Source organism: Zootoca vivipara, chromosome 11 (assembly GCF_963506605.1).
Source record: "Zootoca vivipara chromosome 11, rZooViv1.1, whole genome shotgun sequence".
NCBI classification, from domain to species: domain Eukaryota; kingdom Metazoa; phylum Chordata; class Lepidosauria; order Squamata; family Lacertidae; genus Zootoca; species Zootoca vivipara.
Genome location: NC_083286.1, coordinates 60,955,724 through 60,983,011, shown reverse-complemented (window position 1 = coordinate 60,983,011; position 27,288 = coordinate 60,955,724). Strand labels below are relative to the sequence as shown.

General features: G+C 41.7%; 1 protein-coding gene across 1 annotated transcript; it reads right to left on the bottom strand.

Moving 5' to 3' along the window:
* Nucleotides 1-26,019, bottom strand: LOC132592816 (zinc finger protein 883-like). The gene is made up of 3 exons (XM_060280396.1): nt 25,921-26,019; nt 13,432-13,605; nt 1-4,698 (listed from the first exon to the last, which is right to left on the bottom strand). Exons 2-3 carry the CDS (start codon nt 13,562-13,564, stop codon nt 3,086-3,088), a joined length of 1,746 nt encoding a protein of 581 aa, XP_060136379.1. The 5' UTR covers nt 13,565-13,605; nt 25,921-26,019; the 3' UTR covers nt 1-3,085.
* Nucleotides 26,020-27,288: the final 1,269 nt, after the last annotated feature.

Sequence of the window (27,288 nt, the reverse complement as noted above, 5' to 3'; positions counted from 1 at the left end):
CCTGCCACCAGGTGCTTCTGAGCAAAGAGAGGAAGAAAGGTAGCTCTCTGCCCAGACACCTATCTGAACACAAAAATATTTGATACGAATCTAAAATTTCTTTCCCCAGCCATTCTTCTTTCTCCCTCCAGAAAATTCAATTATTATATACAATCATTTCTCTAATCAAAATCTTAACATTATACTTTTAAACACTCTCCTTCCCCTCCCCTGGTGTCTTTCCCCCAATTGGACCAACATTTCCTTTAACAAGCCAAGATTTCAGAAACCGTTATTCAACCAACCTGAGTACCTCTTAACTAGAATTCTCACCCCACACCACATCTTTCCCATTTCCAGAGGCCTGGATTTGGAAATTTCAACACCTTTTTCAATTCATTATAAATCTTTTCCCAGAAGTCTTTACTTTGGGGCACGTCCACCACATATGGTAGAAGGTTCCTTCCATATATTTACATTTCCAGCATTTGTTATCATGTGTATGATAGATTTTTGCTATCTTAACCAGAATTAAATAACATCATTTCATCATATTTTCTCTCAATGAATTATATGCTGTAAATTTAATACCTTTTTTCCACCACTTTTCCCAATCCTCCAACATAATGCTGTGCCCCACGTCCTTAGCCTAATCAATCATTACAGATTTCACCTGTTCATTTTTCGTATGCCACTCAAGCAATAAATTATACATCCTGGAAAGAATTTTTGGTTTTGGCTCTAACAATTCTGTTTCCAATTTGGATTTCTCCAATTGAAAACCTATTTTCTTGTCCATTTTATACACTTCATTGATCTGGTAGTACTGAAACCAATCATCTACGTTGGCTTTCAACTGTTCATACGATTTTAACTTAAATTGGTCTCCTTCTTTCAATAGAATCTATAATCATATTGTACTACTTTGGCTTTGTGTTTAATAAAATATTGAATTCTTGCATTGCGATAAACGAAGATTATGGTGAAAAGTGAAAAAACATGAATTGCAAAAAAAACGTAGAGCTTACAGAACAAAACCGACTTCAGATATGAAATCAGGATTGAAAGAACACATAAGAACAGTTGAAAAATCTCATGCAACAGAAAATGAAAAAAAAAGTTCCCCAGTGAGTCATATTGCACTGTCTGAGGGGTTAAGATTTGAAGACAGCTGGGTTTATTCTGGAGTGCATATTCTGAATAATTGTTGCTACAGATTATTTTCAGATGAAGATTGGAGTTTCCTATTGTCGTGTAAGGTCGGGACACCTGTCGTCTCTTCCCACCTGGCGCTCCAGCTCTTCTTCCCGAAGACCACTGGGCTTCCCCCCTGGAAGGATTCAGCTATGCCCTGATACCTTACTTAGAATCAAAATGCTATAAGCTCATGGTAGACTGCCACCACTAAACGCTTTAACCAAGTCGTTTAGACAAACTTTACTCTGGTAGGAGGCTGAACAGCAAGGACTGGTTTAGCAATGTTAGCCAGGAAGGACCAAAACCCACAGAAATCTCTTTTAACTATTTATTGTAAAAAGAATAGTTAAACAAGCAAAATTATAACAGTTCTCAAAAACGGATTACAGAATAAAACAATAAAACATAACTAACTTACGAATACAAACTTAGAACGGTGTTAAAGAAAACTTAGCTGCATCTTTTCCCTTTGGCAGGTTGCAGCCAAAGTCTGGCAAGCTCAAGGCATTTTCAAGGCTTTCAGGAACAGCAAGACAATGCAGAACAGACCCAAGCCTGGCAGACACCTTGCAGACCAAAAACACATTCTTTTTTCAGACTTAAATCTCCAAAAAAAAACCTAAGGGCGTACACACAACCCCACGTGGGATTTCAGGCAACAGGCCAATCTACGTTGGCTTTACTTTCAAATTAACCTATCAAGAAGTAACAGAGCGTTTGTCTTGTCAATCAATTAAGGAGCTTATGCAGATGTCCGGTGTTTACACCTATTCATCTACTTTCTGTATAGTTTATATCAAGATTCCTTTATTTTGAAATAAGGAGGACACTCACAGGAAGAGGTCAGTTGGAGGTGGGAGGGACCTACAAGGAAAGCAGGGAAGGATGTCTCAGGGTGGGAAACAGGGAGAAGAGGGGTGTGTGGCAGATTAGAGCTTCCTGAGAACTCCGGTGCATTGTGGGTTAAACTATCCCTCCAATGATAGGCAGTTCTCCAGGAGGTGGAACTAGACTGTGTTTAAAAACAAAAGAGGGATAACCGTTAAGGGGAGTCTGTTGAGGAAGGTGGATAGGGAGTGTGGGGAGGGAGGAGGTTAGGTTTGGAGGGATGAAATGCTATATTAAGTCTGTGTTGTATAATGAGAGGAATGCGCAATAAGTTACCAGTGAAATCCATGTTCTCAAGTTAATAAATAAAGTTAAAAGTGTGCCAAAACGCTAATTGACTCCAGCAGTGTGTCAGTTTCTCCAGTTGTGTGACTAAGAAGAGAACCAAGCTTCCCTGGGGTCAGGAAAGGAAGCTAGTTCAAAGTACTTCTGACATACTAAGGGCTGGTCAGTGAAGCCAATAAGTTGCCCGAGGGAAAGGCTAACCAGAGCAGTAGGGATCCATGAGAGGGAAATCCCACTGGTGGTAAGGTGGTGAGGGACTTTAGATAAAGTGCCCTGAGGTAACCTAAAGCCAAGCCCTATCTTTTGTGAAACTGGAGGTTTTCATCCCGCTTTTGCTGAAAGAACAGTGGGAACTACTGTCTGGGTATTAGAGACCCATTGTCCCTTCACAGGTGGCACCCGGGGGGGGGGAGCTGGGGGAGCCTGTGGGTTGATGAATGATATGATATATATGATACAAATGTGATAAAGGGTATTTTTATTCTTCCCCCCTTTTTCTTTTCTATAGCATTGTGTTTTATAAGGGTTGTTTAATAATTTTTGTTTTATTATTTTTCTTTTTGGGTTTTCCCTCTGTATGAATTCTTTGATCAATTGTGAGATGGGGGCTTTGACTGAAGCTCTCCCCACATTCCATGCACTGATAGGGTTTCTTCCCTGTATGAATTCTGTGATGGAAAGTGAGAGTCTTACTGTGACTGAAGCTCTTTCCACATTCCAAGCACTGATAGGGTTTCTAACCCGTATGAATTCTTTGATGGGAAGTTAGATTGATTCCTTTACTGAAGCTCTTTCCACTTTCCAAGCACTGATAGGGTTTCTCCCCCGTATGAATTATTTGATGGGAAGTGAGATGGATTCCTTGACTGAAGCTCTTCCCACATTCCAAGCACTGATGGGGTTTCTCCCCTGTATGAATTCTTTGATGGGATGTGAGATTCTGACTGTGACTGAAGCTCTTCCCACATTCCAAGCATTGATAGGGTTTCTCCCCTGTATGAATTCTGCGATGGGAAGTGAGATGGATTCCTTGACTGAAGCTCTTCCCACATTCAAAGCACTGATAGGGTTTCTCCCCTGTATGAATTCTGCGATGGGATGTGAGATTCTGACTGTGACTGAAGCTCTTCCCACATTCCAAGCACTGATAGGGTTTCTCCCCTGTATGAATTCTGCGATGGGAAGTGAGATTCTGACTGTGACTGAAGCTCTTCCCACATTCCAAGCACTGATAGGGTTTCTCCCCCGTATGAATTTTTTGATGGGAAGTGAGATTGATTCTCTGACTGAAGCTCTTCCCACATTCCAAGCACTGATAGGGTTTCTCCCCTGTATGAATTCTGTGATGGAAAGTGAGAGTCTTACTGTGACTGAAGCTCTTTCCACATTCCAAGCACTGATAGGGTTTCTCCCCTATATGAATTCTGTGATGGGATGTGAGATTCTGACTGTGACTGAAGCTCTTTCCACATTCCAAGCACTGATAGGGTTTCATCCCTGTATGAATTCTGTGATGGGATGTGAGATTATGACTGTGACTGAAGCTCTTCCCACATTCCAAGCACTGATAGGGTTTCACCCCTGTATGAACTCTTTGATGGGAAGTGAGTTTGGAGCTCTGACTGAAGCTCTTTCCGCATTCCAAGCACTGATAGGGTGTCTCCCCTGTATGAATTCTTTGATGGGAAGTGAGATGGATTCCTTGACTAAAGCTCTTTCCACATTCCAAGCACTGATAGGGTTTCTCCCCTGTATGAATTCTGTGATGGGAAGTGAGATGGATTCTCTGACTGAAGCTCTTTCCACATTCCAAGCACTGATAGGGTTTCATCCCTGTATGAATTCTGTGATGGGATGTGAGATTCTGACTGTGACTGAAGCTCTTCCCACATTCCAAGCACTGATAAGGTTTCACCCCTGTATGAACTCTTTGATGGGAAGTGAGATTCTGACTGTGACTGAAGCTCTTTCCACATTCCAAGCACTGATAAGGTTTCTCCCCTGTATGAATTCTGTGATGGGAAGTGAGATGGGTGCTTTGACTGAAGCTCTTCCCACATTCCAAGCACTGATAGGGTTTCTCCCCTGTATGAATTCTGTGATGGGAAGTGAGATTGCCCTTCCGACTGAAGCTCTTGCCACATTTTCTGCACTGATACAATTTCTTCCTACTCTTTGTTCTTTTGTGTGATGTGAGGCTATCCCTCTGAATGAAGCTCTTTCTTTGATGGGAGGTGGACTGGGAGCTCTGACGGATGTTCTTTCCCCACTCTGAATATTTATTTGACTTCTCCACTATGTGGATTCTGTTGTGGTCCCCCTTGTTCTTCCCTTCCATTTCATCACCATCTGCAATGAAGAGAGTAGCTAATTAGAACCTCAGGAAGAAATGGAGCTCTAAATTATTGATCAAAGTTAATGAATGCTTGTGATAGAGAAGGCATGTCCAACAGGTAGATTGTGAACTACTGGACATCTGTGGTAGATCGCAGTAGATCTCCCCCCCATAAAAAGCTTTGCCCCCCCAAAAGAAGCTCAACAACCTCTGCTAACCTAAAACAGGCTCAACAACTTTGGCCTGATCCCCCCCCAAACGTGCGTAAATCACTGCCAGTTTTTAATTCTGTGAGTAGATTGCAGTATCTTGGGAGATGCCCACCCCTGCTCTAGGTCTAAAACTTCAGGGTTCTTAAGCAATATCCACTCCTTTAACCAGGTCCAGCATGCAGCTTCAAAATACAATTCAAGAGCCGGAACTGCGAACCCTCCTTTGGGGGGGGGGGTTCCATCAACAATATAAATTTTATTCCAGGCTTCTTGCCCTGCCAAATGAAGTTGGCCAGGTCCCTCTGCCATTCTTTAAAACACTTTGTACCGATAATTATTGGTATCGTCTGGAAGAGAAAGAGCATCTATGGAGTACCATCATTTTAATTATAGATATTCTACCCCATAATGACAGGTTTAGCTTACTCCAGTTTCCCAAATTTCCTTTTATTTCCTTCCACTTTTTAACATAATTATCTTTATACAAATTGGTGTTCTTATTTGTAATCCAAATCCCTAGATAATTGGCTTTATTTGTAATTTTTAAACCTGTCGTTCTCTCTAATTCTTTTTGTTCCTTCTCTCCCAGGTTTATTGTTAATAATTTGGATTTATCTTTGTTCAATTTGAAGCCTGAGACCTCACCAAATTATTTCATTTTCATTAATGCTTCTTGTATACCTTCAATTGGGTTCTTTTTTTAATAATAATTTTTATTCAATTTTTCCAAATTAACAAATAAAACAAACAAAACCACATTTTTAGCACAGTTCATCTTAAATTCAATCATCTCAATTTGCTCTGCCAAGCTTTGACTTCCCTCCCTCCCTTCCCACGGTTTTCTTATTTACTCCTGTCTTGCAGTTCACTATTATCCTAACTTCAGTCAATTCGTAGGATTTATTTCAGTCCTGCGAGTGTTTTTAAACTTCTACAGTTTTTCTCCATATAGTCCACAAATTTACTCCAGTCTTTACGGAACTTTGTCTCTCCCTGGTTTCGGATCCTGCATGTCAGTTTTGCTGATTCAGCATAGTCTATCAGTTTTACCTGCCACTCATCAATCGTTGGTAGTTCCTGATTTTTCCATTTTTGGGCCAACAAAGTCCTAGCCGCGGTTGTCGCATACATAAACAATATTTGGTCTTCTTTCGCAATCTCTCCTCCCATAATTCCTAACAGAAATGCCTCTGGCTTTTTGGGAAAGGTATATTTAAAAATCTTTTTCAGTTCATTATAAATCATTTCTCAAAATCTTTTAACTCTATCGCATGTCCACCACATATGATAAGATTCACCATCTTTTTCTTTACATTTCCAGCAAGTTTTGCTACTCATTCTATACATCTTAGCCAATTTTACTGGTGTTAAATACCATCTATACATCATCTTCAAAACATTCTCTTTCAAAGCAGTACATGCTGTAAATTTCAATGTTTGATTCCACAATTTCAACCACGCGTCATATTCAATATTATGCCCAACATCTTTTGCCCATTTGATCATAACCTCTTTTGTCAATTCATCTTTTGTATACCATTCTAACAACAAATCATACATTTTTGACAATAATTTAACTCTGCCTTCCAGTAATTCTATTTGAAATTTGGACCTTTTATCCTCAAAGCCTATTTTTTTATCATCCTTAAATACATCATTTACTTGGTGATATTGTATCCATCCTGTCAGCACCTCTTTAATCTCTTCATAAGGTTTCAATCTCCAACCCTTCTCTGTTTTAATCAGAATCTCTTCGTATGTGGCCTTCAATTGGGTTCTCAGTGGTGATGATCATACAATCCGCAAAGGCTTTCGCCTTATAATAAAGGTAAAGGGGCCCCTGACCATCAGGTCCAGTCGTGTCAGACTCTGGGGTTGCAACGCTCATCTCGCTCTATAGGCTGAGGGAGCCAGCGTTTGTCCGCAGATAGCTTCCGGGTCATGTGGCCAGCATGACAAAGCTGCTTCTGGCGAACCAGAGCAGCGCATGGAAACGCCGTTTACCTTCCCGCCAGAGCGGTCCCTATTTATCTACTTGCACTTTAATGTGCTTTCGAACTGCTAGGTGGGCAGGAGCTGGGACCGAGCAACAGGAGCTCACCCTGTTGCAGGGATTCGAACCGCCGACCTTCTGATCAGCAAGCCCTAGACTCTGTGGTTTAACCCACAGCGCCCTCCTGGGTCCCCTTCACCTTATAATATTGACTGCCTAAGTTGATGTCCCTTATTCTCGGTTCTTTCCTTAACACTATTAAGAGTGTTTCCAGTGTTGCAATAAATAAAAGCAGGGACAGAGGGCAGCCTTGCCTGATCTCTCTTTCAATATTAAATTCTTCAGTTATTTCACTGTTTATAATTAATTTAGCTTTTTGATTGTCATAAATTGCTAAAATTCTGTTTATAATGTTATTTCCTATTTTCAAACTTTCAAAGGTTTTAATTAAAAAAATCCCATGCCACACTATCAAAAGCCTGTTCCGCACCCACCAATAGCAGTGCTACCTTTTTACTTGGTTTTATTTCAATATATTCCAGTAGATCAATAATTATCCTTATATTATTCTTTATTTGCCTCCCGGTCAAGAAGCCAACATGATCACTACCAATTACCCTATTTGGAAAAAAATTTCAACCTGTTTGCCAGAACACCTGTAAATATTTTATAATCTGTATTTAACCATGAAATTGGTCTGTAATTCTTAATGAATTTCAGATCTGATCCTTGCTTGGTATAAGGGTTATCCACACTTCATGCAAAGAGTCAGGGGTCTTCCCCTTTTCAAATACAGTAGTGCCTCGACTTACGAATTTAATCCATTCTGAAGGCATCTTCGTAGGTCGAAAAATTCGTAAGTCGAAAAAACCCTATCTAAAACCACCTCGGTTTCTGTTTGGATGTCGAGAAATTTGTAAGCGTGCGGCCATTTGCCCCATTCATAAGTCGAAAAATTTAGTTGTCGAGTCGTTCGTAAGCCGAGGTACCACTGTATCTCATTCACAATTTTTTAAAGTTTAGGTGAAACTACTTCTTCTAATTTTTTGTAACATGATATTGAGATCCTGACTGGGCCTGGGGATTTACCAGCTTCCATTTTCCTTATTACCTCTTTGATTTCATCCGTTTCTATACTTGAATTTAGAAAACTGTATTCTGCAATCTCAGTCTACGGTAATTAATTTTTTGTCAGGTATTTGTTGATTTTATTCTCATTTTTTACTATCTAATTCATATAATTTTTTATAATAATTCAAAAATTGGACTTTAATTTGGACCGGGTCCATAATTTCCTTCCCCTGCTCTAATATCTTATTTATAACTCTTTCCTTTTGTCAACCAGGCCAACATCTTGCCAGGTTTGTTAGCAGATTCAAAATATCTTTGTCTCATCCACTTGATTTTGTTTTCCACTTCTTTATTTTTTAAGTTTGATATATGGGATTGTTAATTTTTTTAATTTTTTTGTAGTATTTTCTCATTTTGGGTTTTTTTTAACCAGCTCTTTTTCATTTTCTCTAATCTGCTTATTTATTCCATTATATTGTTATCTAAAATTATTCTTTCTTCATTTGTTTTAATTTCTACCCCTAAAATTCTGCCTTCCTTATCTTGCAATAACAATTGCAGGTTGAAGTTTGGTTTTATGTAGATGACCACTCCCCAAATTCTTATTTTTTAAGACCCTTATATGATTGTTAGATATATCGGTTTCTTGTAGACATATAATGTCCCATTTTTTCTTCTTAAGTACACATTCTATTTTGTTCCTTTTTAATTTGTTGTTCAACCCATTCACATTCCAGGAAATACATTTTAAAACCATACAATTTTATTAAGTTCATATAGTCTTACTTGAATAGTCCAAAAAAGACCAGAAAGGAAAGATGAGGGGGGGGGGGAAGAAAAAAGAAAAGAAAAATTAAAGTTCTTGGTGGGAAGCCTTATTCTTATCTTAATTCTTCTCACTCTTGGAGTCTCACTCCTACCAATTCTTCCCAGTATTTCCTCCAGAAGATTCTAGTCTCTTCCACCCAATCTAAAATTTATCCTCCTCTCTTTGTGTGTGAAGGTGAGCCGACGGCAAAAATTTATAATTGTCTCTTTTCTTTAACAGAAGGGTCAGAATTTCTTTCATTATCTCAATGTGTTTACCTACTATGCACAGGGGGTTCACTCTACTTTTCAACAAGATTTTATCTCTGAGTAACCTTGAGCTCAAAAATATCAAACAATCACCCGGACCTTTTTTTTCCCTTGACTTGCTCACTCTTATCCTAAATATTTTCTCAGTGTCCAGGAGCAATTCCTCCTCCTGCACTCCTAGCCAACCTGTCAGTTCTTTCAATAATTTTGTTGAAATCTCTTCCTCTTGGTTCTCTTTAATTCCACGAAAGCAGAGAATCATTTTGTTTTATCTCAAGAACGGCGATAGCGTCCCAGGTCTCTTCCTATAATCTCTTTAATTCATCAATTTCTTCTTTGTTTCTCTCTTGAGATTTCCTTGTTTCCTTTTGGTCTGCCTGCATTTTTTTTTCATTGCTTCATCCTGTTTTACTGACTTGGTTTTTACCTCTTGTACCGTATCTAATTCTTTATTCTTTGTTGTTAATTGATTTACTTGGTTTGCAAAGTCCATTATTAAAGTGGATTTTTTCCAATCTTATTTCCCATACTCTCCACCTTCCTGTCTAATGTTTTAATATTCTCATCTAAAATGCTTATCTTATCTCCTAGATTTTTCTCCATCCTTTCCATTGCCGCGAATAATTCTTTGACATCCATATTGTTCTCACTTTCCATTACCAATATTCTCCTTGACTGGTTTGAGGCTGCTGTTAGGCCGATTGTTGTTTGTATCTTTTTTGATCCCATTAGGTTATGCTCTGTTCGCTCTGCTCCTGCTAAGTCGTCTGGTGCTTCTATTCTGTTTTGGGAATGCCCCTTGATTTCATTTATTATATTTCCATTCACGCCCAGATGTATATAGTTTTCCTCTGGTGTTAATAAAAACTAAGGTGAAGTCCAAATATTTTATTTTATTTTAATTTATTTGAGAATCTGAGTCACTTCTTGCTCAACTCCTTAATTTTATTTAAATTTATTATTGCAAGTTTAGGTTTGTTCCATAGGTGGCGCTGACGTGCAGCACAGTCGTTCTTTGATTAACTCAGTCGTAAATCCAATCTTCTTTTAGCCACTAGTTATATTAGTTTCCTCCTTTCTCTCCTCTTCCCCTCTTCCTTTAGCTTGTGAACTAGCTCTTTTATGTCTTTTCCCATTTGTGTTTACTCGTGCTTCCACTATGTCTGCATTTCATTGTGCTGACTCATTTACACCCCCCTCCAAACAGAGTCCAAAAATTCCAGCGTTTCCTCACTTTAGGGTCTCCGCACGGTAGGTTTCTCTGGTTAGCTAATATTAAGTTCTTTCTTAGTTCTATTGTTCAGCCACAGTTTCTCTTTTTTTTAAAAAAATAATTTTTATTGATTATACACAATAAAACAAGACATACATAACATATCCCCCTTCTTCTCCCCCCCTCCATGGGCCCCCTCCTGCCATGAGAGAGTCCCATGCAAAGTGGACAGTCGAAGGCGGTCCATTTTATAATTGGGTTTGTCACCTCCCCCCTCTCGTCCCCCCCAGAGCCCCCTCCTGCCACCAGGAAGCTCTAGAGTGACAAGGAAAAATGAAGGAGGGTGTCCACCCAACTATCTGTCCAAACTAATCTTGTTAACTTTACACAAAAAAGAAAAAACCCACCCACCCCCAAAAAACAAAAACAAAAAACAAAACTATTATAACCATTCATTATATATAAACATTGTTTAAGGGCTTCCCCAACCTCCCCCCTTCCCCGATTTTCATTTTCAATTCTCATTTAACAGATTTCTTATCATTAACCCCATTCTATATTCATCTTGCGACATTCTAAATTTAATATTCTCATTTCCGAATCGTATCTTAATTCCATCTAATCAAACTTACTTTTCTTCCCTTACCTAATTTTTCCTCCAAAAACCTCCATTCCTTTTAAACAATTTCTTCATTCCCGATTTTAATTTGCTATATATCTATCTACTGATATACCTACTCTTCCCCTGATCCCAGCTGACCCCTTCCAGTCCAGCAAGTTCCATAGTCATCAGTCCAGTTTTCAGTCCTTTTAATCCATCCTAATTAACAAAATGTCCATTCTTCCTTCATCCCACCCCCTTTCTCCTATGTTTTACAACCCATACTTCCTTATGCCCCCCCCCCGGATTTTCCCACTTCCTTGAACGTCCCTTTCCTTGTGGGTGTTCTGAACTCCAAAAAAATTCTGTCCTTCCCCCAGCATAGTAGGGATGTTCCCCAGACCTTCTTGTTGAGCATATTCCTCTTTTCCTTCGTGGTGGACTTCATCTTGTTTTACAATATCACTGTCTTTCGATTCATTTTCTATGCTGTCTTCCTCTGATGTTCCATTATTAATGTCCTCCATCTGTAGATGTTGTTTCATTTCTTGCAGTTGTATTTCATCATGATGCATTCCGATTTTCAGTTCCCACAGGCGTCTCAAAACATTTTGCTGGAACCCAGGTGGATATGCTTTTGTTGACATTTTCAGACCCTTTCAAGGTCAAGACTTGTCTTGAGAGACAGGAAATAGTTGCTCCTTATTTCACCAACAACATTTCACAAAACTGGCTGCCATATATCTTCTCAAAGTTCTATTACCTTAAATTCTATAAAAAATATTTAACATATAAATTCCAAAAAGTCCATACACTCTTTTCCTTCTTTTCCTTTATAATAACACTGTAAGCTTGCTGATCTGTCAGGGCTGCCAGCTCCAGGGAAGACATAGGCTCTTCCCGGTTCAAATTTCTCTCATTGCAGGGAATTTTAATCACCAATATACTTCTCCCCTCTTACCCTGCTTCCAGGGGAAAATCTTTTTTCTAAGTCCTTGGAAATATCTTTATAAAAACAAACTTCTTGTCCTGGTTTCGGGTACTTTTGTTAACTGCTTCTTAAATCAACCAGTGGGAGGAGATGGCTTCCGTATTTTTTCTCTCTCTCCCATTTCCGAATTGTAATCCAATAAATTATTTTTTAAATCGTTTACTCACTGTCTTTTTCCAAATCATTCTTTGGAGGAATCCAGCGCTCTCCGCCTCCGTTTTCGGAGCTTCCCTCCGCAAGGGTAACGATGCCGCTCAAAGATGGCCCCCGCGACTTCTACCCTTCTCGCTCCGGAGCTCTTTTGGAGCCTACTGGAGAGTTGGGGAGTCCGGAATGGGGGACTGCCGAGCTATCTTTGTCCCCGGGACGCTCGACCCGGGGCTCTTTGGGGCGCAGCGTCGCTCTTGCTGCTCTCCCCCCCCCCTCGCGAAGTCGGGTTGGCTCGGAGCTCGAGGCAAACCCCACCGGACAGTGCTGGCGCTGGACCGGAAGCCCACAGTTTCTCAGCTTTAATTTTGTCCATGGCTTTCAGCCTCTGTCTTAAATGCTTTCCGATTGGGGATTGTTACTATTTAGGGATAGACGGAAGGTCGATTGGTCTTAATTGCAAGTCATTAGAACTTGGTGTGTTGCACAAATCTTTTTAAAGCCCCCCGTGAAACGGGAAAACAGTTATTATCAGTGTTGTGGGGATTGGACCCCTTTTAATTTCTGAAGCTTCCACTGTGTTATTAAGCCTTCCCCCCCCCCCTACGTCTTGCGGCATTGTTTCTGTTGAAAAATAGTTCTGGGGTGTGTGCTCCCTCTTTTATATCAGTCTTTAACATAGTGGGGAGTTCAGCATCTGCTCGCCGGGTTCTAAGGCGAGCAGACGCCAAAGAGTGGTTCTGCCCAGTTGCGCTGCGGTTCTCCCCACTCCGTCTCCACTACAAGATGTTTTTTTAATAAGGGTGAAGCTGGAGCTTGGAGTTGGGGAAACCCCTTAATGCGCCGCTTTGGGCTCAGTCCTCAGGATCCTCACCTGAGGTCGGGGAAACGTACGCCTTCCATTGCTCTGTAATTTCTCTCCGGTGTTGGGTCTGCCTCGAGTCTCCAGGAGTGCAATTTCTCACCCATTCACTGAGCACGCTGCTCCGGAAGTCCTGCTCTTTCAGAGGAAGTGTAACCCCATCAAGAGCAGGTGACCTCCCAACCCACTAACAATGCCTGTCTTATCTGGATTGAGCTTCCGTTTGTTGACGCTCATCCAGTCCATTACCAAGGCAGGACACTGGTCCAGCACTTCCACTGCCTCACCTGCAGATGTCAAGGAGAAATGGAGCTGAGTGTCATCAGCATACTGCTGACAACCGCTGCCAATACATTGCGATGGCCGGGGAGCTGTGCTGTATTCCTAACTCAAATTGCCTGCAGATGACAAAGGCGCAGGCCGGTGGGCAGGCAGATGGAGGAGCCTGAAAAGGTGCTCCCCTTCTCCTTCTCCATCTCCATCCGCCTGCCTGCCTCCCCCCACCCCCAAGCTGAGCAAACCCCAATACCTCTCTGGCTCCATCCATCCATGTTCCCATCTCCACTCCCCTGGAACTCACCAGCTCTCTTGGAGGTCTCTGAGAGGGAACGCTCAGAGGTTGTAGGGAGGGATGCAGGAGACAACCTGACCAGGTCCACCGTCCATCTTCCCCCTTCCATCCTCGCTAGCTTTGCAGGATCAGGCTCTTTCATCCTTCCTGAGGAGTCAAGGAGCCAAAACAAGCTGCAGGGTCCTGGGAGAGAGGAAGAAGCAAAATAAGACTCAGAGGCCCTGCAGGGTTTCTCCTGCCCTAGATATTCTCCTGCCCCTGGAGAAGCACAAATGGGGCAGCCCCTTCCCAACAGAAGCCCCACTGGTAAACCTCTCCAGTGGTTTCAGTGGTGACCTGAGAGTAGATCTCATTGAACTCAGTGCAGCTTATGGACAGAACTTGGTGCAAAAACCAGTTACCATCCTGTCCCCCAGCCTGAAAACTGCAACCCCAGAGCATGGGCAGAAAACAGATGATCAGCTATTATATGTAGGTGCCCCCATGCTAGGTGCTTTGTATGGAGAGCCCTGTTGACGCTCTTTGAGCTCTCTCATGGCAAGCCAGGCAGATGTTATGGCCATATTTGCCTGTCAGGGGGTTCCATGGAGACCAAATCTGTATGTGGAAGCAGAGGAGCTGGTGATGCCAGTTTTTAAATATCATGAGACGAATACACCCCTTCTCCTTAGATATTGTCTGTGTTTATACACCATCTTCGCAAGTCTCCAGCTGCGAAATGTGGCCCCCACTGTGGCATAGAAGCCATCCAAGTATAGATCTTCCCCGACAGTTCCGGTTTAGTCGCCATTGGCAAAAGTCGTCCCAAAGGGGTCTTCGAGTTTGAAGACCCCTGCCTGGAGGAGATGGGGGGGCGGAAGCTGAAAAAAAACCCCAGAAGAAACCCCAGCCTGGGCTGGCTGGGGACGTGGGTCCGGCAGAGCCAGGAAGAGTCTCACCGCTTCCCGCTAGCCCCTGGAGGCAGCGAGAGAGAGCGGGTGGTAGGCAGGCTCTCGGAACGACGCTACTTCATCCAGGTGCAGCTTGGAGACGGCACCAAATGAGCGGCAAATTCTTCCGAAATTGAAGTGGAATTACAATTGGACTCTGTAAGTAAGATTATTTAAAATTTGAAAAGAATTGGATAAACGGAGAGGGGATAAAAGGACTCGGAAGTCTCCCCCCCCCCAGCGCTGCGTTGAAATCGAAAGTAAAGACAAGCAGCTGCGATCGGACATTGATTTTTAAAAATTAATATCTCCCAAACTCCAATTCGAAACTCTCCCAAATTCAGGGGAAAGGGAGAGTGGACTGTTCACTTGAGACCCCTAGAATTTGGAAAAAGTGGACCTCAGAATACCACAGCAATTCGATCCGAAAGGGAGCCCCCCCCCCGGCAACCAGACAGGCTGACGTCATAATGCACTGCTAGCCGGCTGAACTTTTTAACCCTCGCCTTGCTTAAGAAAGCCTTTGATCTATTCTGACAGCTGCCAGAGCCCTGCCAGAGCGGGGGAAAAGCAGTTTTCTGCCTGTGTGTTGAAAGGGGGAAGGAAATATTTGGATTCTAAAGTCTTTGGCTGGATTATAAGACAAAAATAGAAGGGAATCTCCAGGCTGATTGATGCACCGCCATCTATAGGCAGCTAGCTGTATATTCATCTGTAAAATACTTGCTGGGAATTTTACAGTGACTATCTTTGTTTGATGGACTGTTTTGCTTTACACTGACCTTGACGCTGCAGCTGCAACTCTTCGAACAAAAAAGGAGCCTGCTGACTAAGAACTCTGCTTTAATGATGTCGGGCAACCAAAAATCGCCTAAGGAAAGATCTAAAGCCCAAGAAAAATTGGAAAAAGCGAGACAGGCTGCTTTGGCCCAGCCGAGGAGAGCATCCAACCCAACATTACAACCTGGAGAAGTGCAGGGAGTGCAACAAGGATTACAAGGAACGCAATTTGACCAACTTAGAACAGCCCTGACAGAAATTAAAACCCAATTGGATGTGAATTCGGCAGGTGTCAAAGCACTTGATGACTCAGTGAAAGCAGTGATCAATAGACTGGATGGAATTGATGCCTCGGTGAAAGCCAATACGGAAGCAATTAGTAAAGTGCAAAAAGATTCGCAATTGGCGACAAAAGAAGCAAAGGAATGCAAAGAGCAAATTAAAGCAGCGGCGGACAGAATCACAGAACTGGAACAGCAAAAAAAAAACTTCAACGACAGGAACAGGCCACACAGATATCGGTGGCTTTTTTACAGATGCAAGCGCGTGAAAATCACTTAATTCTACGAAAATACCCGGAGGCTGACAAAGGAGAACTGAGCTTGAAAGACCAGGTGATAGATGACTTCACAAACCAGTGGAAGCTGGACAGAGAGGAACTGCAGAAAACGATTCAAAAAGTTTACAGACTACGATCAAGAGGACAGAAGGGAGCAAAAATACTAGGAGACTGTGTGGTAGAATTCCAGACAAGAGCCCAACGAGACGAAATCCTCAGCTGGCATTTCAAAGAGAAATTGAAGATAAGAGGAGAGCAAGTCATCTTGTTCAAATTTATTCCAAAACTGTTTCTCACATTTAGAAACCAATATTAAGATTTGGCAAGTGCCTTGAATAAGAAGAATATTCCCTTTCGCTGGGAATTTCCCGAGGGTCTGGTTTTTACATACAGAGACAGAAGCATAAGAATTAAAAATTTGGAAGACAAGAGAAATTTTCTAGAGAGAAACGTCAAGGACTTCAGTCTGGAAGCACCTGATTTGCCAGAGCCATCATTAGACTCATTGGGAGCAGTCGGTGGAAAGTAAGGAGAAAATGGCATTAAAACTTCTAACCTTGAATGTACGGGGTTTAAACGCCAAAATTAAAAGAAACCGCCTACAGCATGAGTTGATAAAGCAGAATTTGGATATTATTTGCCTACAGGAGACCCATATTAAAAGACAACATAAAAAATTCTTAATTAATAAAAAATTGGGACAAGCCTTCATTACTTCGGACACAGTCAAGAAAAGAGGAATTGTGATTTATGTTAAAGATAAATGGGAATCTAAATTACTGTTCAAAGACAAAGAAGGCAGATATATAGCAGTGGAAGTAACAGCACAAGGCGAAAAATGGCTGGTTTTAGGAATTTATGCGCCAAATGATGCGAAAGCTAAATTCTTCCAGAAGATTCATGATATCCTATTGGACTATATGGAATAGAAAACATTGATTTTAGGAGATCTGAATGCAGTATCATCTACCTTAATGGATAGATCACAAAGACAGAAGTTTACAAATGATGGAAGATTACCGAAATCCTTCTTTGAGATGGTGGAAAATTTGGACTTAATAGATGCGTGGAGAATCAAAAATCCACTAGAAAAAGAAGGGACTTTTTATTCAGAATCTCAAAAATCGTGGTCAAGGATTGATTATATCTGGATCTCCAGAGAATTGACACCTAGGATATCTAAAACAGAGATTTTCCCAAGAACCTGTTCTGATCATAATGCAGTAGGACTGGACATTAAACTAAACATACAGGGTTCTTTTCGATGGAGAATGAACGATGCTATAACGAGGAAGGAGAAAGTGATAAAAGAAGCCCAAAAAACCCTGAAAGACTACTTTGAGATAAACTTGAGAACTGAAACAGATAAAAGGGTGATTTGGGATGCAAGTAAAGCGGTCATGCGAGGATTTCTGATACAACAAAACGCAATAAGGATAAAGCAACAAAATGAGAAAAAATAAAAAATATTGGAACAATTACATAGCTGCCAAGTTATCCCTTTTTTACAGGGATTTCCCCTTATGCTGAATAGGCTTCCTCGCGAGAAAAGTGAAAACTTGGCAGCTATGCAATTAAGAGAAAAGGAAAAGAAATTAGGAAAAGATCCAAAAAACCAACAATGTCAGAAAAGCATAAAATTATTACAAGTCCAGTATTCACAGTTATTAAATCAAGAAATAGAATGGAAGATTAAAATGATGAATCAAAAAACTTTTGAATCAGCTAATAAATGTGGGAAATTGCTCGCTTGGCAGCTGAAGAGAAGACAGAAGATGAATACGATTACAACTTTAAGGAACGACGAGGAAATAATACAGAACCCTGTAGAAATAAGGCGTTGTTTTCAGAACTATTACAAACGACTCTATAAGAAAGAAAAAGACCAGATGGACAAGATTAAACAATTTCTGGAGAAGAATGGACTGCAAAAGATCCCATCAGAAATGAAAAATTTACTTAATTTTAATATAACAACACAGGAAATAGAATATGCAATAGGTCAAATGAAGATAGGTAAAACACCAGGACCTGATGGACTTTCAGCAAAATATTAAAAAGTACTAAAGGGCTGGTTGAAAGATGTGTGTAACAACATTTTGAGAGGGGGCAAAGCACCCGATACCTGGAAAGACGCCTATATAACTCTGATACCAAAACCAGATATGGACAGAACACGAATGAAGAATTACCGTCCCATCTCCCTACTAAATGTGGATTACAAAAATTTTGCAAATATTATGGCTACAAGATTGAAGAAAGTATTGAAAGATCAGATTCACCAAGACCAAGCAGGCTTCCTGCCTGCAAGACATATGAAAGATAATATTAGAAATATTATTGATATTTTGGAAAGGTTAGAAGTAAAGATCAATACTAAAGCTGTTTTAATGTTTATAGATGCAGAAAAAGCCTTTGATAATATTTCTTGGAGTTTTATGATACAGAATTTGGAAAATATGGAGATGGGTCAAGGATTTATTAATGGTATAAAAGCTATTTATTCTGACCAGAAAGCGAAGATTATAATTAACAATATAGTCTCAGGAAATTAGGATTGAAAAGGGTACCAGGCAAGGGTGCCCACTCTCCCCTCTCTTATTCATTTCAGTCCTGGAAGTTTTATTGAACATGATTAGAAAGAATGAGGAGGTGATTCCTTAATCACAGTAGGTGCAAGACAATACAAATTAAAAGCCTTTGCTGATGACTTAGTATTAACATTACAGGAGCCTGAGACAAGCGTTATAAAAGCTCTGGAGTTGATTCAGGAGTTCGGCCAGCTGGCAGGATTTAAATTAAATAAAACAAAAACGAAGGTTTTAGGCAAAAATTTAACTATAGATGAAATTAATAATCTACAAGAGACTTCGGGACTGTTTTTTGTGAAAAAGGTGAAATACCTAGGGGTGAATATGACAGCCAAGAATATTAATTTGTTTAAGAATAATTATGAAAAGGTTTGGAAAGAGATTAAAAATGATTTAGAAGGATGGTCAAATTTAAAGTTATCTATGATGGGCCGTATTTCTGTGATAAAGATGAATGTTTTGCCAAGAATGCTATTTTTGTTCCAAGCATTACCTATTGTTGACAATGTTGCATGTTTTAAAGAATGGCAAAAGGTTTTATCAAAATTTATCTGGCAAGGGAAAAAACCTAGAATTAAATATAAACTTTTAACAGACGTGAAAGAAAGAGGGGGTTTTTCTCTTCCAGATTTGAAGTTATACTTCGAAGCAGCAGCTTTTTGCTGGCTAAGAGAATGGTTCATTTTAGAAAATGAGAATGTACTTGACTTGGAAGGTCATGATAATATTTTTGGATGGCATGCATATTTATGGTATGGTAAGGTCAAAGCGCATAGAGGTTTTAAAAATCATATTATTAGGAAAACTCTTCTCAATGTATGGAATAGGTATAAAAATTTGTTAGAACCTAAAACACCCAGATGGATTTCACCTGCAGAAGCTAAAGCGCGAAAAAGATTGAACATGCCAACAAATTGGTTAAGATATGTAGATATATTAGTGCAAGAAGGTGACCAGATAAAATTAAAACCGTATGAGGAGTTGAAAAGTAAAGTAAATGATTGGTTTCAATACCACCAGATAAATGAATTGTTTAAAATGGATAAAAAAGTTGGTTTTCAAATGCAAAAGTCCAAAATAGAAACAGAATTGATAGATTCCAAAAGTAAAAATTTGTCAAAAATGTATAATGTATTGTTGGAATGGCATACAAAGGATGAGCAAACAAAAAGTGTTATGATAAAATGGGCAAACGATGTGGGGCACAACATCATGGTGGAAGATTGGGAAAGGTTATGGAAGCACAATATGAAATTTACCATGAGTACAGTTTTAAAAGAAAATTTAAAGAAAATGATGTACAGGTGGTATCTGACTCCGGTAAAGTTAGCTAAGATTTATCACAAAAAAGATAATAAATGCTGGAAATGTAAGAAGCAGGAAGGTACTTTCTTCCACATGTGGTGGACGTGCCCGCAAGTGAGAGACTTCTGGGAAAAGATTTATAATGAATTGAAAAAAGTGCTGAAATGCACATTTGTTAAGAAACCAGAGGCCTTTCTACTTGGGATCACAGGGGATGATATCCCCAAGAAAGATGTTGTTTTCTTTTTGTATGCCACAACAGCAGCAAGAATATTATTGGCAAAGAATTGGAAAAATGAAGAATTACCAACGGTGGATGAATGGCAGAAGAAATTGATAGAATTTATGGAACTGTCTGAGCTGACGGGGAGGCTCCGGGATCGGAGCGAAGAAGCGGCGGAAGAAGACTGGAAGAAATTCAAAAGATATCTGGAAAACAAACATATCATAGACTGACTTAATGATAGTGAGGGAGATACAAGGAGGTTGCAGATTATAAAAGGGTTTTAGAACAACCAACCTTAGAAGATAGAGATATTAATATAAAGAAGAAAGTTATAGATCAAGAGTGTAATTGTTAAGATTTATTTGATATGGTAATATGATAATATTTAAGCAAATATAGAATTATGTAAGATTAAGAATTTACTAAGTTAGATATGCAAAGAAGCGTAGCGGGAGGAGGGAGAGGAACTCAGCAGACTAGATTAGTAATAAGGATATCAAATATGAATTTTTGTTTTTGTAATCTTTTTGTGTTTTTGTATTCTTTTTTCTTTTTGCTGTATGTCATTTTTGTATCTTTTTTTTATATGTATGTTTTTTTCCCCTCTGGAAAATTCTTGATAAATATATTTATATAAAAAAACAAAGTATAGATCTTCCCCATGTCCTAAATCTGTTGTGTTCTTAAGAACACCAGGCATGCAGACCCTTTAGAAGCTCCAGAGGTGAGCTTTACTCCTCTTGTGACAAGATTCCCAAAGGCTTAGGGTAGCTTGATAGAACTAGCCTCTTTTAATTTAGCACCAATTTCCATTTCTTATTTATCCAAACCCACAGACTCTGCTAGATTTCTTCTAGAAGGTTTTACAAGTACCTATCAGGATGGTAAGAGCCCGGGTAGCTCAGTCGGTAGAGTCCCCCTTCATGGATCAATGCCTTGTCGTGGCGAAGGGGCTTGAATAACTCAGAGAAGCTATGAGCTATGCCATGCAGGGCCACCCAAGATGGACAGGTCATAGTGGAGAGTTTTGACTAAACGTGATCCACCTGGAGAAGGAACTGGCAAGCCACTCCAGTATCCCTGCCAAGAAAACTCCATGGACGAAGACAACAGGCATATAAAAGTTATGACGCTGGAAGATGAGCCCCTCAGGTCGGAAGGCGTCCAACATGCTACTGAGGAAGAGCGGAGGACAAGTACAAGTAGATTCAGAGCTGATGAAGCGGCTGGGCCAAAGCCGAAAGGACGCTCAGTTGCGGATATGCCTGGAAGCGAAAGGAAAGTCCGATGCTGTAAAGAAAAATATTGCATAGGAACCTGGAATGTAAGAACCATGAGTGGAGGTAAGCTGGATGTGGTCAAAAATGAGATGACAAGAATAAATATCGACATCCTGGGCATCAGTGAACTAAAATGGAAGGGAATGGGCGAATTCAGTTCGGGTGACTATCATATCTACTACTGTGGGCAAGAATCCTGTAGCAGAAATGGAGTGGCCCTCATAGTCAACAAAAGAGTGGCAAAAGCTGTAATGGGATGCAATCTCAAAAATGACAGAATGATCTCGATACGAATCCAAGGCAGACCTTTTAACATCACAGTAATCCAAGTTTATGCACCAACTACCGGTGCTGAAGAAAGTGAAATTGACCAATTCTATGAAGACCTACAACAACTTCTAGAAATGACACCAAAGAAGGATGTTCTTCTCATTACAGGGGATTGGAATGCTAAAGTAGGGAATCAAGAGATAAAAGGAACAACTGGCAAGTTTGGCCTTGGAGTTCAAAATGAAGCAGGGCAAAGGCTAATAGAGTTCTGTCAAGAGAACAAGCTGGTCATCACAAACACACTCTTCCAACAACACAAGAGACGACTCTACACATGGATATCACCAAATGGGCAGCATCGAAATCAGATTGATTATATTCTCTGCAGCCAAAGATGGAGAAGCTCTATACAGTCAGCAAAAACAAGACCTGGAGCTGACTGTAACTCAGATCATCAGCTTCTTATAGCAAAATTCCAGCTTAAACTGAAGAAAGTAGGAAAAACCACTGGGCCAGTAAGATACAATCTGAATCAAATCCCTTATGAATACACAGTGGAAGTGAGGAACAGGTTTAAGGATTTAGATTTGGTGGACAGAGTGCCTGAAGAACTATGGATGGAGGCTCGTAACATTATACAGGAGGCAGCAACGAAAACCATCCCAAGGAAAAGGAAATGCAAGAAAGCAAAATGGCTATCCAACGAGGCCTTACAAATAGCGGAGGAGAGGAGGCAAGCAAAATGCAAGGGAGATAGGGAAAGATACAGGAAGCTGAATGCAGATTTTCAAAAAACAGCAAGGAGAGACAAGAGGGTCTTCTTAAATGAGCAATGCAAAGAAATAGAGGAAAACAATAGAATGGGGAAAACCAGAGATCTGTTCAAGAAAATTGGAGATATGAAAGGAACATTTCGTACAAAGATTACCATAATCAAGGACAAAAGTGGTAAGGACCTAACAGAAGCAGAAGACATCAAGAAGAGGTGGCAAGAATACACAGAGGAATTATACCAGAAAGATATGGAGGTCTCGTACACCCCAGGTAGTGTGGTTGCTGACCTTGAGCCAGACATCTTGGAGAGTGAAGTCAAATGGGCCTTAGAAAGCACTGCTAATAACAAGGCCAGTGGAAGTGATGATATTCCAGCTGAACTATTTAAAATTTTAAAAGATGATGCTGTTATGGTGCTACACCCAATATGCCAGCAAGTTTGGAAAACTCAGCAATGGCCAGAGGATTGGAGAAGATCAGTCTACATCCCAATTCCAAAGAAGGGCAGTGCCAAAGAATGCTCCAACTACCGCACAATTGCGCTCATTTCACACGCTAGCAAGGTTATGCTTAAAATTCTACAAGGCAGGCTTAGGCAGTATGTGGACCGAGAACTCCCAGAAGTGCAAGCTGGATTTCGAAAGGGCAGAGGAACCAGAGACCAAATAGCAAACATGCGCTGGATTATGGAGAAAGCTAGAGAGTTCCAGAAAAACGTCTACTTCTGCTTCATTGACTATGCAAAAGCCTTTGACTGTGTCGACCACAGCAAACTATGGCAAGTTCTTAAAGAAATGGGAGTGCCTGATCACCTCATCTGTCTCCTGAGAAATCTCTATGTGGGACAAGAAGCTACAGTCAGAACTGGATATGGAACAACTGAGTGGTTCAAAATTGGGAAAGGAGTACGACAAGGTTGTATATTGTCTCCCTGCTTATTTAACTTATATGCAGAATTCATCATGCGAAAGGCTGGACTAGATGAATCCCAAGCCGGAATTAAGATTGCTGGAAGAAATATCAACAACCTCAGATATGCAGATGACACAACCTTGATGGCAGAAAGCGAGGAGGAATTAAAGAACCTTTTAATGAGGGTGAAAGAGGAGAGCGCAAAATATGGTCTGAAGCTCAACATCAAAAAAACCAAGATCATGGCCACTGGTCCCATCACCTCCTGGCAAATAGAAGGGGAAGAAATGGAGGCAGTGAGAGATTTTACTTTCTTGGGCTCCTTGATCACTGCAGATGGTGACAGCAGTCACGAAATTAAAAGACGCCTGCTTCTTGGGAGAAAAGCAATGACAAACCTAGACAGCATCTTAAAAAGCAGAGACATCACCTTGCCGACAAAGGTCCGTATAGTTAAAGCTATGGTTTTCCCAGTAGTGATGTATGGAAGTGAGAGCTGGACCATAAAGAAGGCTGATCGCCGAAGAATTGATGCTTTTGAATTATGGTGCTGGAGGAGACTCTTGAGAGTCCCATGGACTGCAAGAAGATCAAACCTATCCATTCTTAAGGAAATCAGCCCTGAGTGCTCCCTGGAAGGACAGATCGTGAAGCTGAGGCTCCAATACTTTGGCCACCTCATGAGACGAGAAGAATCCTTGGAAAAGACCCTGATGTTGGGAAAGATTGAGGGCACTAGGAGAAGGGGACGACAGAGGACAAGATGGATGGACAGTGTTCTCGAAGCTACGAACATGAGTTTTGACCAAACTGCGGGAGGCAGTGCAAGACAGGAGTGCCTGGCGTGCTATGGTCCATGGGGTCACGAAGAGTCGGACACGACTAAACGACTAAACAACAACAACAATCAGGATGGTAATAATTTTATTACACTGAGCCAAGAAGGATTTTATGTGTTCCATGTCCTCTGTTAGTAGTAGTACAAGGCATGCAATGACTGATAATCCCTTCTCATTTGTCCCAGAACGTGGGGAGAAGGAGTCTTTTATACTTGCTTTAGCATTTCCTGAGGATAGATCTGAAATTGGCTTTCACATTAGTTCATCTACTGTACTTGTTTAGCCTGAATAGGGGAGAGACATGTGTTGTTGCATCTGAGACAGAGGAAGTGGTCCGGTTTTGCTGCTGCAGATGCAGAAAGCCTTTTCTTCTCCCTGTGCTCCTCCCATGTGGAAATGTACCCATGTAGCAACAGCTCTGTTAACAAACGTAATTTATCCCCAAACCTGAATGGGGTTTATTTGCAAGCCCACTTTTCCTTGACCCAAAGCCCCCTCCCCGAAAAGAAAGGCAGCATCTGGATCGCAAGGAAAAACAGACCTGCAGACCTCCTGCGAACTCACCCCCCTCCCTGGCTTGGCAGAGAGGACAAGGGAGGACCCTCTATTCCAAGACGTGGGGGTCTCCCCCCAATGCATGATCTGAACAGGGGACCCCATGCAGCCTCCCTGCACCCCTGAGACCCCCTTCTTCCCAGGACACTCTAAGGGGGATGAGAGAGGAGACTCACCGGATTCCAGGAGGGGCACCTAGGAAGTTTTGCAAAGGAGAGAGAAGAAAGCAGCCTCCTCTCAGCCTGCAGGAAGGGATGTGGGAGGGAGGGAATTTGGACTTGGAGGACCTTGCCCACTCTCAGCCTCCACTTCCTGTCCTCTCTAAGAATGCAGCTCTGCAGCTTTTAACCATTGGCAAGCCGAGGGCACCCCTCCCCCTCCTTTCCTGCAGTTTCCCCGCTTCTGCGCCAGCGCTCAAGGGGTTGCCCCCCTCCCACCTCCTCTATCTGTGCCAAGGACTCTGCCCCAAGGAGCCCAAATCTTATCCAGACTAGCCGCAAGGGAGATAGAGGTTCCGCCTTACTATTCTGCCACATACCCTTGGATCCATACTTTGAAACAGCTACATATTGTTAAACTTTAGAAATTCATAAGAAGTCACATCGTTGTATCAATCTTCTCAGTTCCAATGGCATTTAGTTTTTTTTATAATAATTTTTATTGGTTTTTTATAGAAACAAAACAGAAAAAACACACAATACATGATCTGTCCCTCCAATTTCCCTCCCCCCACGAGTCCACTTCTGCCACCAGTAGTACCCGTGGGCGTTGAGAATCAGAGGGGTCCATTGTAAGGCTGGGTTTGACCTCCCCCTCCCCCCTCATCCCCCCCCATGCCACTGAAAGGATAGGGAAGAAGGGGCTCTGGGGATTGGTTTCCCCTCAGCTGTTCCTTTTACACAAACCTTAAAGAAAACATAACCACAATACCTATAAAAAAGAAAAACAACTACAAAAAAAACAAAAAAAATTAAAAGTTCCCAATTCTTATTTTCATTGCATTATAATTATGACTTCCTCAAATCTCTTCTTCCTGGTTTTCCCAACTTCTCTAATTAATTGTGGCGGATTTTCTACTCCATTTCCAAATCTTATCCTTATAATATTGACTTATTCCTTGTGGGGAGGCAGCATGAAGAAGGAGGAGTAATAAGTCAATAAGCCAATGGCATTTAGGACCCAGGGAAGTGAGGCATAAGGGGAAGGGTGAGTGAACCCATCACAATCCCCCATGACCGGTGAGATCCTGTCCCAAGTGTGGGGCCAAGCGAGGAAGCAGCGCCTGGATGCAAAGAGCAGAGCCGCAGACCTCCTGGAAACGCGCCCCCTCCCTGGCTTGGCAGAGAGGAATGGGGGGGGCAGCAGGACCCTCTGCTCTCAGACTTGGGGGTCTCCCCCTGCCATTCAGAATCATAACACCCCCCCCTGCAGCCCCCTTCTCCCCCAGGCACTCAAGGGGGAAGAGAGAGGAGACTCACCGGATTCTCCCCAGGAGGGAAACCGAGGCAGCACGTGGAGGAGACCAGAGATGCCGGAAGGGGCTGGGCACGGAGGGAGGGAGGGAGGGGATTCTGCTCAGGAGGACCTGTCCCCTGTCTCTACTTCCTGTCCTCTCTAGGACTCCCGCTCTGTTCGATTTAACCCTTCGCAAGTTGAGCACAGCCAGCTGGCCACTCTCCCGCCCTCCCAGAATCCGGATGGTCCAGGGCATGTGCAGAGTTCTCTGTGATTCTCGGCTCAGAGGCCATCAAGACAGCAACTTCGTGCCCTGCCCCAAGGTGTGTGGGGTATAAATAATAAATTGTTGTTGTTGTTGTTGTTGTTGTTGTTGTTATTCACCTGGGATATTCCCTCCGCTTTCGCTTTCCGTTTCCTGGAAGAGCCCCGAATAAGGCCCATCGCTGCCCCTGGGGAGAGAGCTCCGCTGATTCTGCCCTCAGGCCCCCCTTGCGTTACTGTGTCAATTTTCAAGCTGCAAAAAGTCTGGTAAACGCCCCACAAGCAAATCTGGGTGAATGCAGAAAGAATGCTCGCTGACCTGAAAACAAATAAGAATGAATGCTAAATAAAGACCAGATATACTCTAACCTCCATGTATATTTTGTGCAAGCAAATTGAGATGAATGCTCAATTAATAGGTTGGCTGTAGGAGCCCTTGGATAACAGCCAGAGCACAAAGTGTACCACCCGGTCACAAAAGTTTCTGAAGTTCTCCGGCTGCAATTGAACTTGGCTCCTGAAGGTGGCAAGGGAGGAAAAGCGATTTAGATCAAGCAAGTGAAGGCTGCATGAAGGCACCAACGTGAGAATAAGAGAGGAAACTCCCAGTACGTTTCCAATTCCTGGCACAGTTCAAAGGGTTGTTGCTGACCTTTAAAGCCCTAAATGGCCTTGGTCCAATATACCTGAAGGAACGTCTCCACCTCCATCGCTCTGCCCGGACACTGAGGTCCAGTGCCGAGGGCCTTCTGGCGGTTCCCTTGCTGCGAGAAGCCAAGTTGCAGGGAACCTGGCAGAGGGCCTTCTCGGTGATGGCGCCCGCCCTGTGGAACGCCCTCCCATCAGATGTCAAAGAGAAAAACAGCTACCAGATTTTTAGAAGACATCTGAAGGCAGCCCTGTTTAGGGAGGCTTTTAATGTTTAATATATTGTTTTATTTCATTTTTCTGTTGGAAGCGGCCCAGAGTGGCTGGGGAAACCCAGCCAGATGGGCGGGGTATAAATAAATTATTATTATTATTATTATTATTATTATTATTAAAGTTTATTAAGCTCCAAGCATTTCAATCTAAATTTTCTGCACGGGCAATATAAGGCTGAAACCCTCTTGTGTTCTGCAAATTCT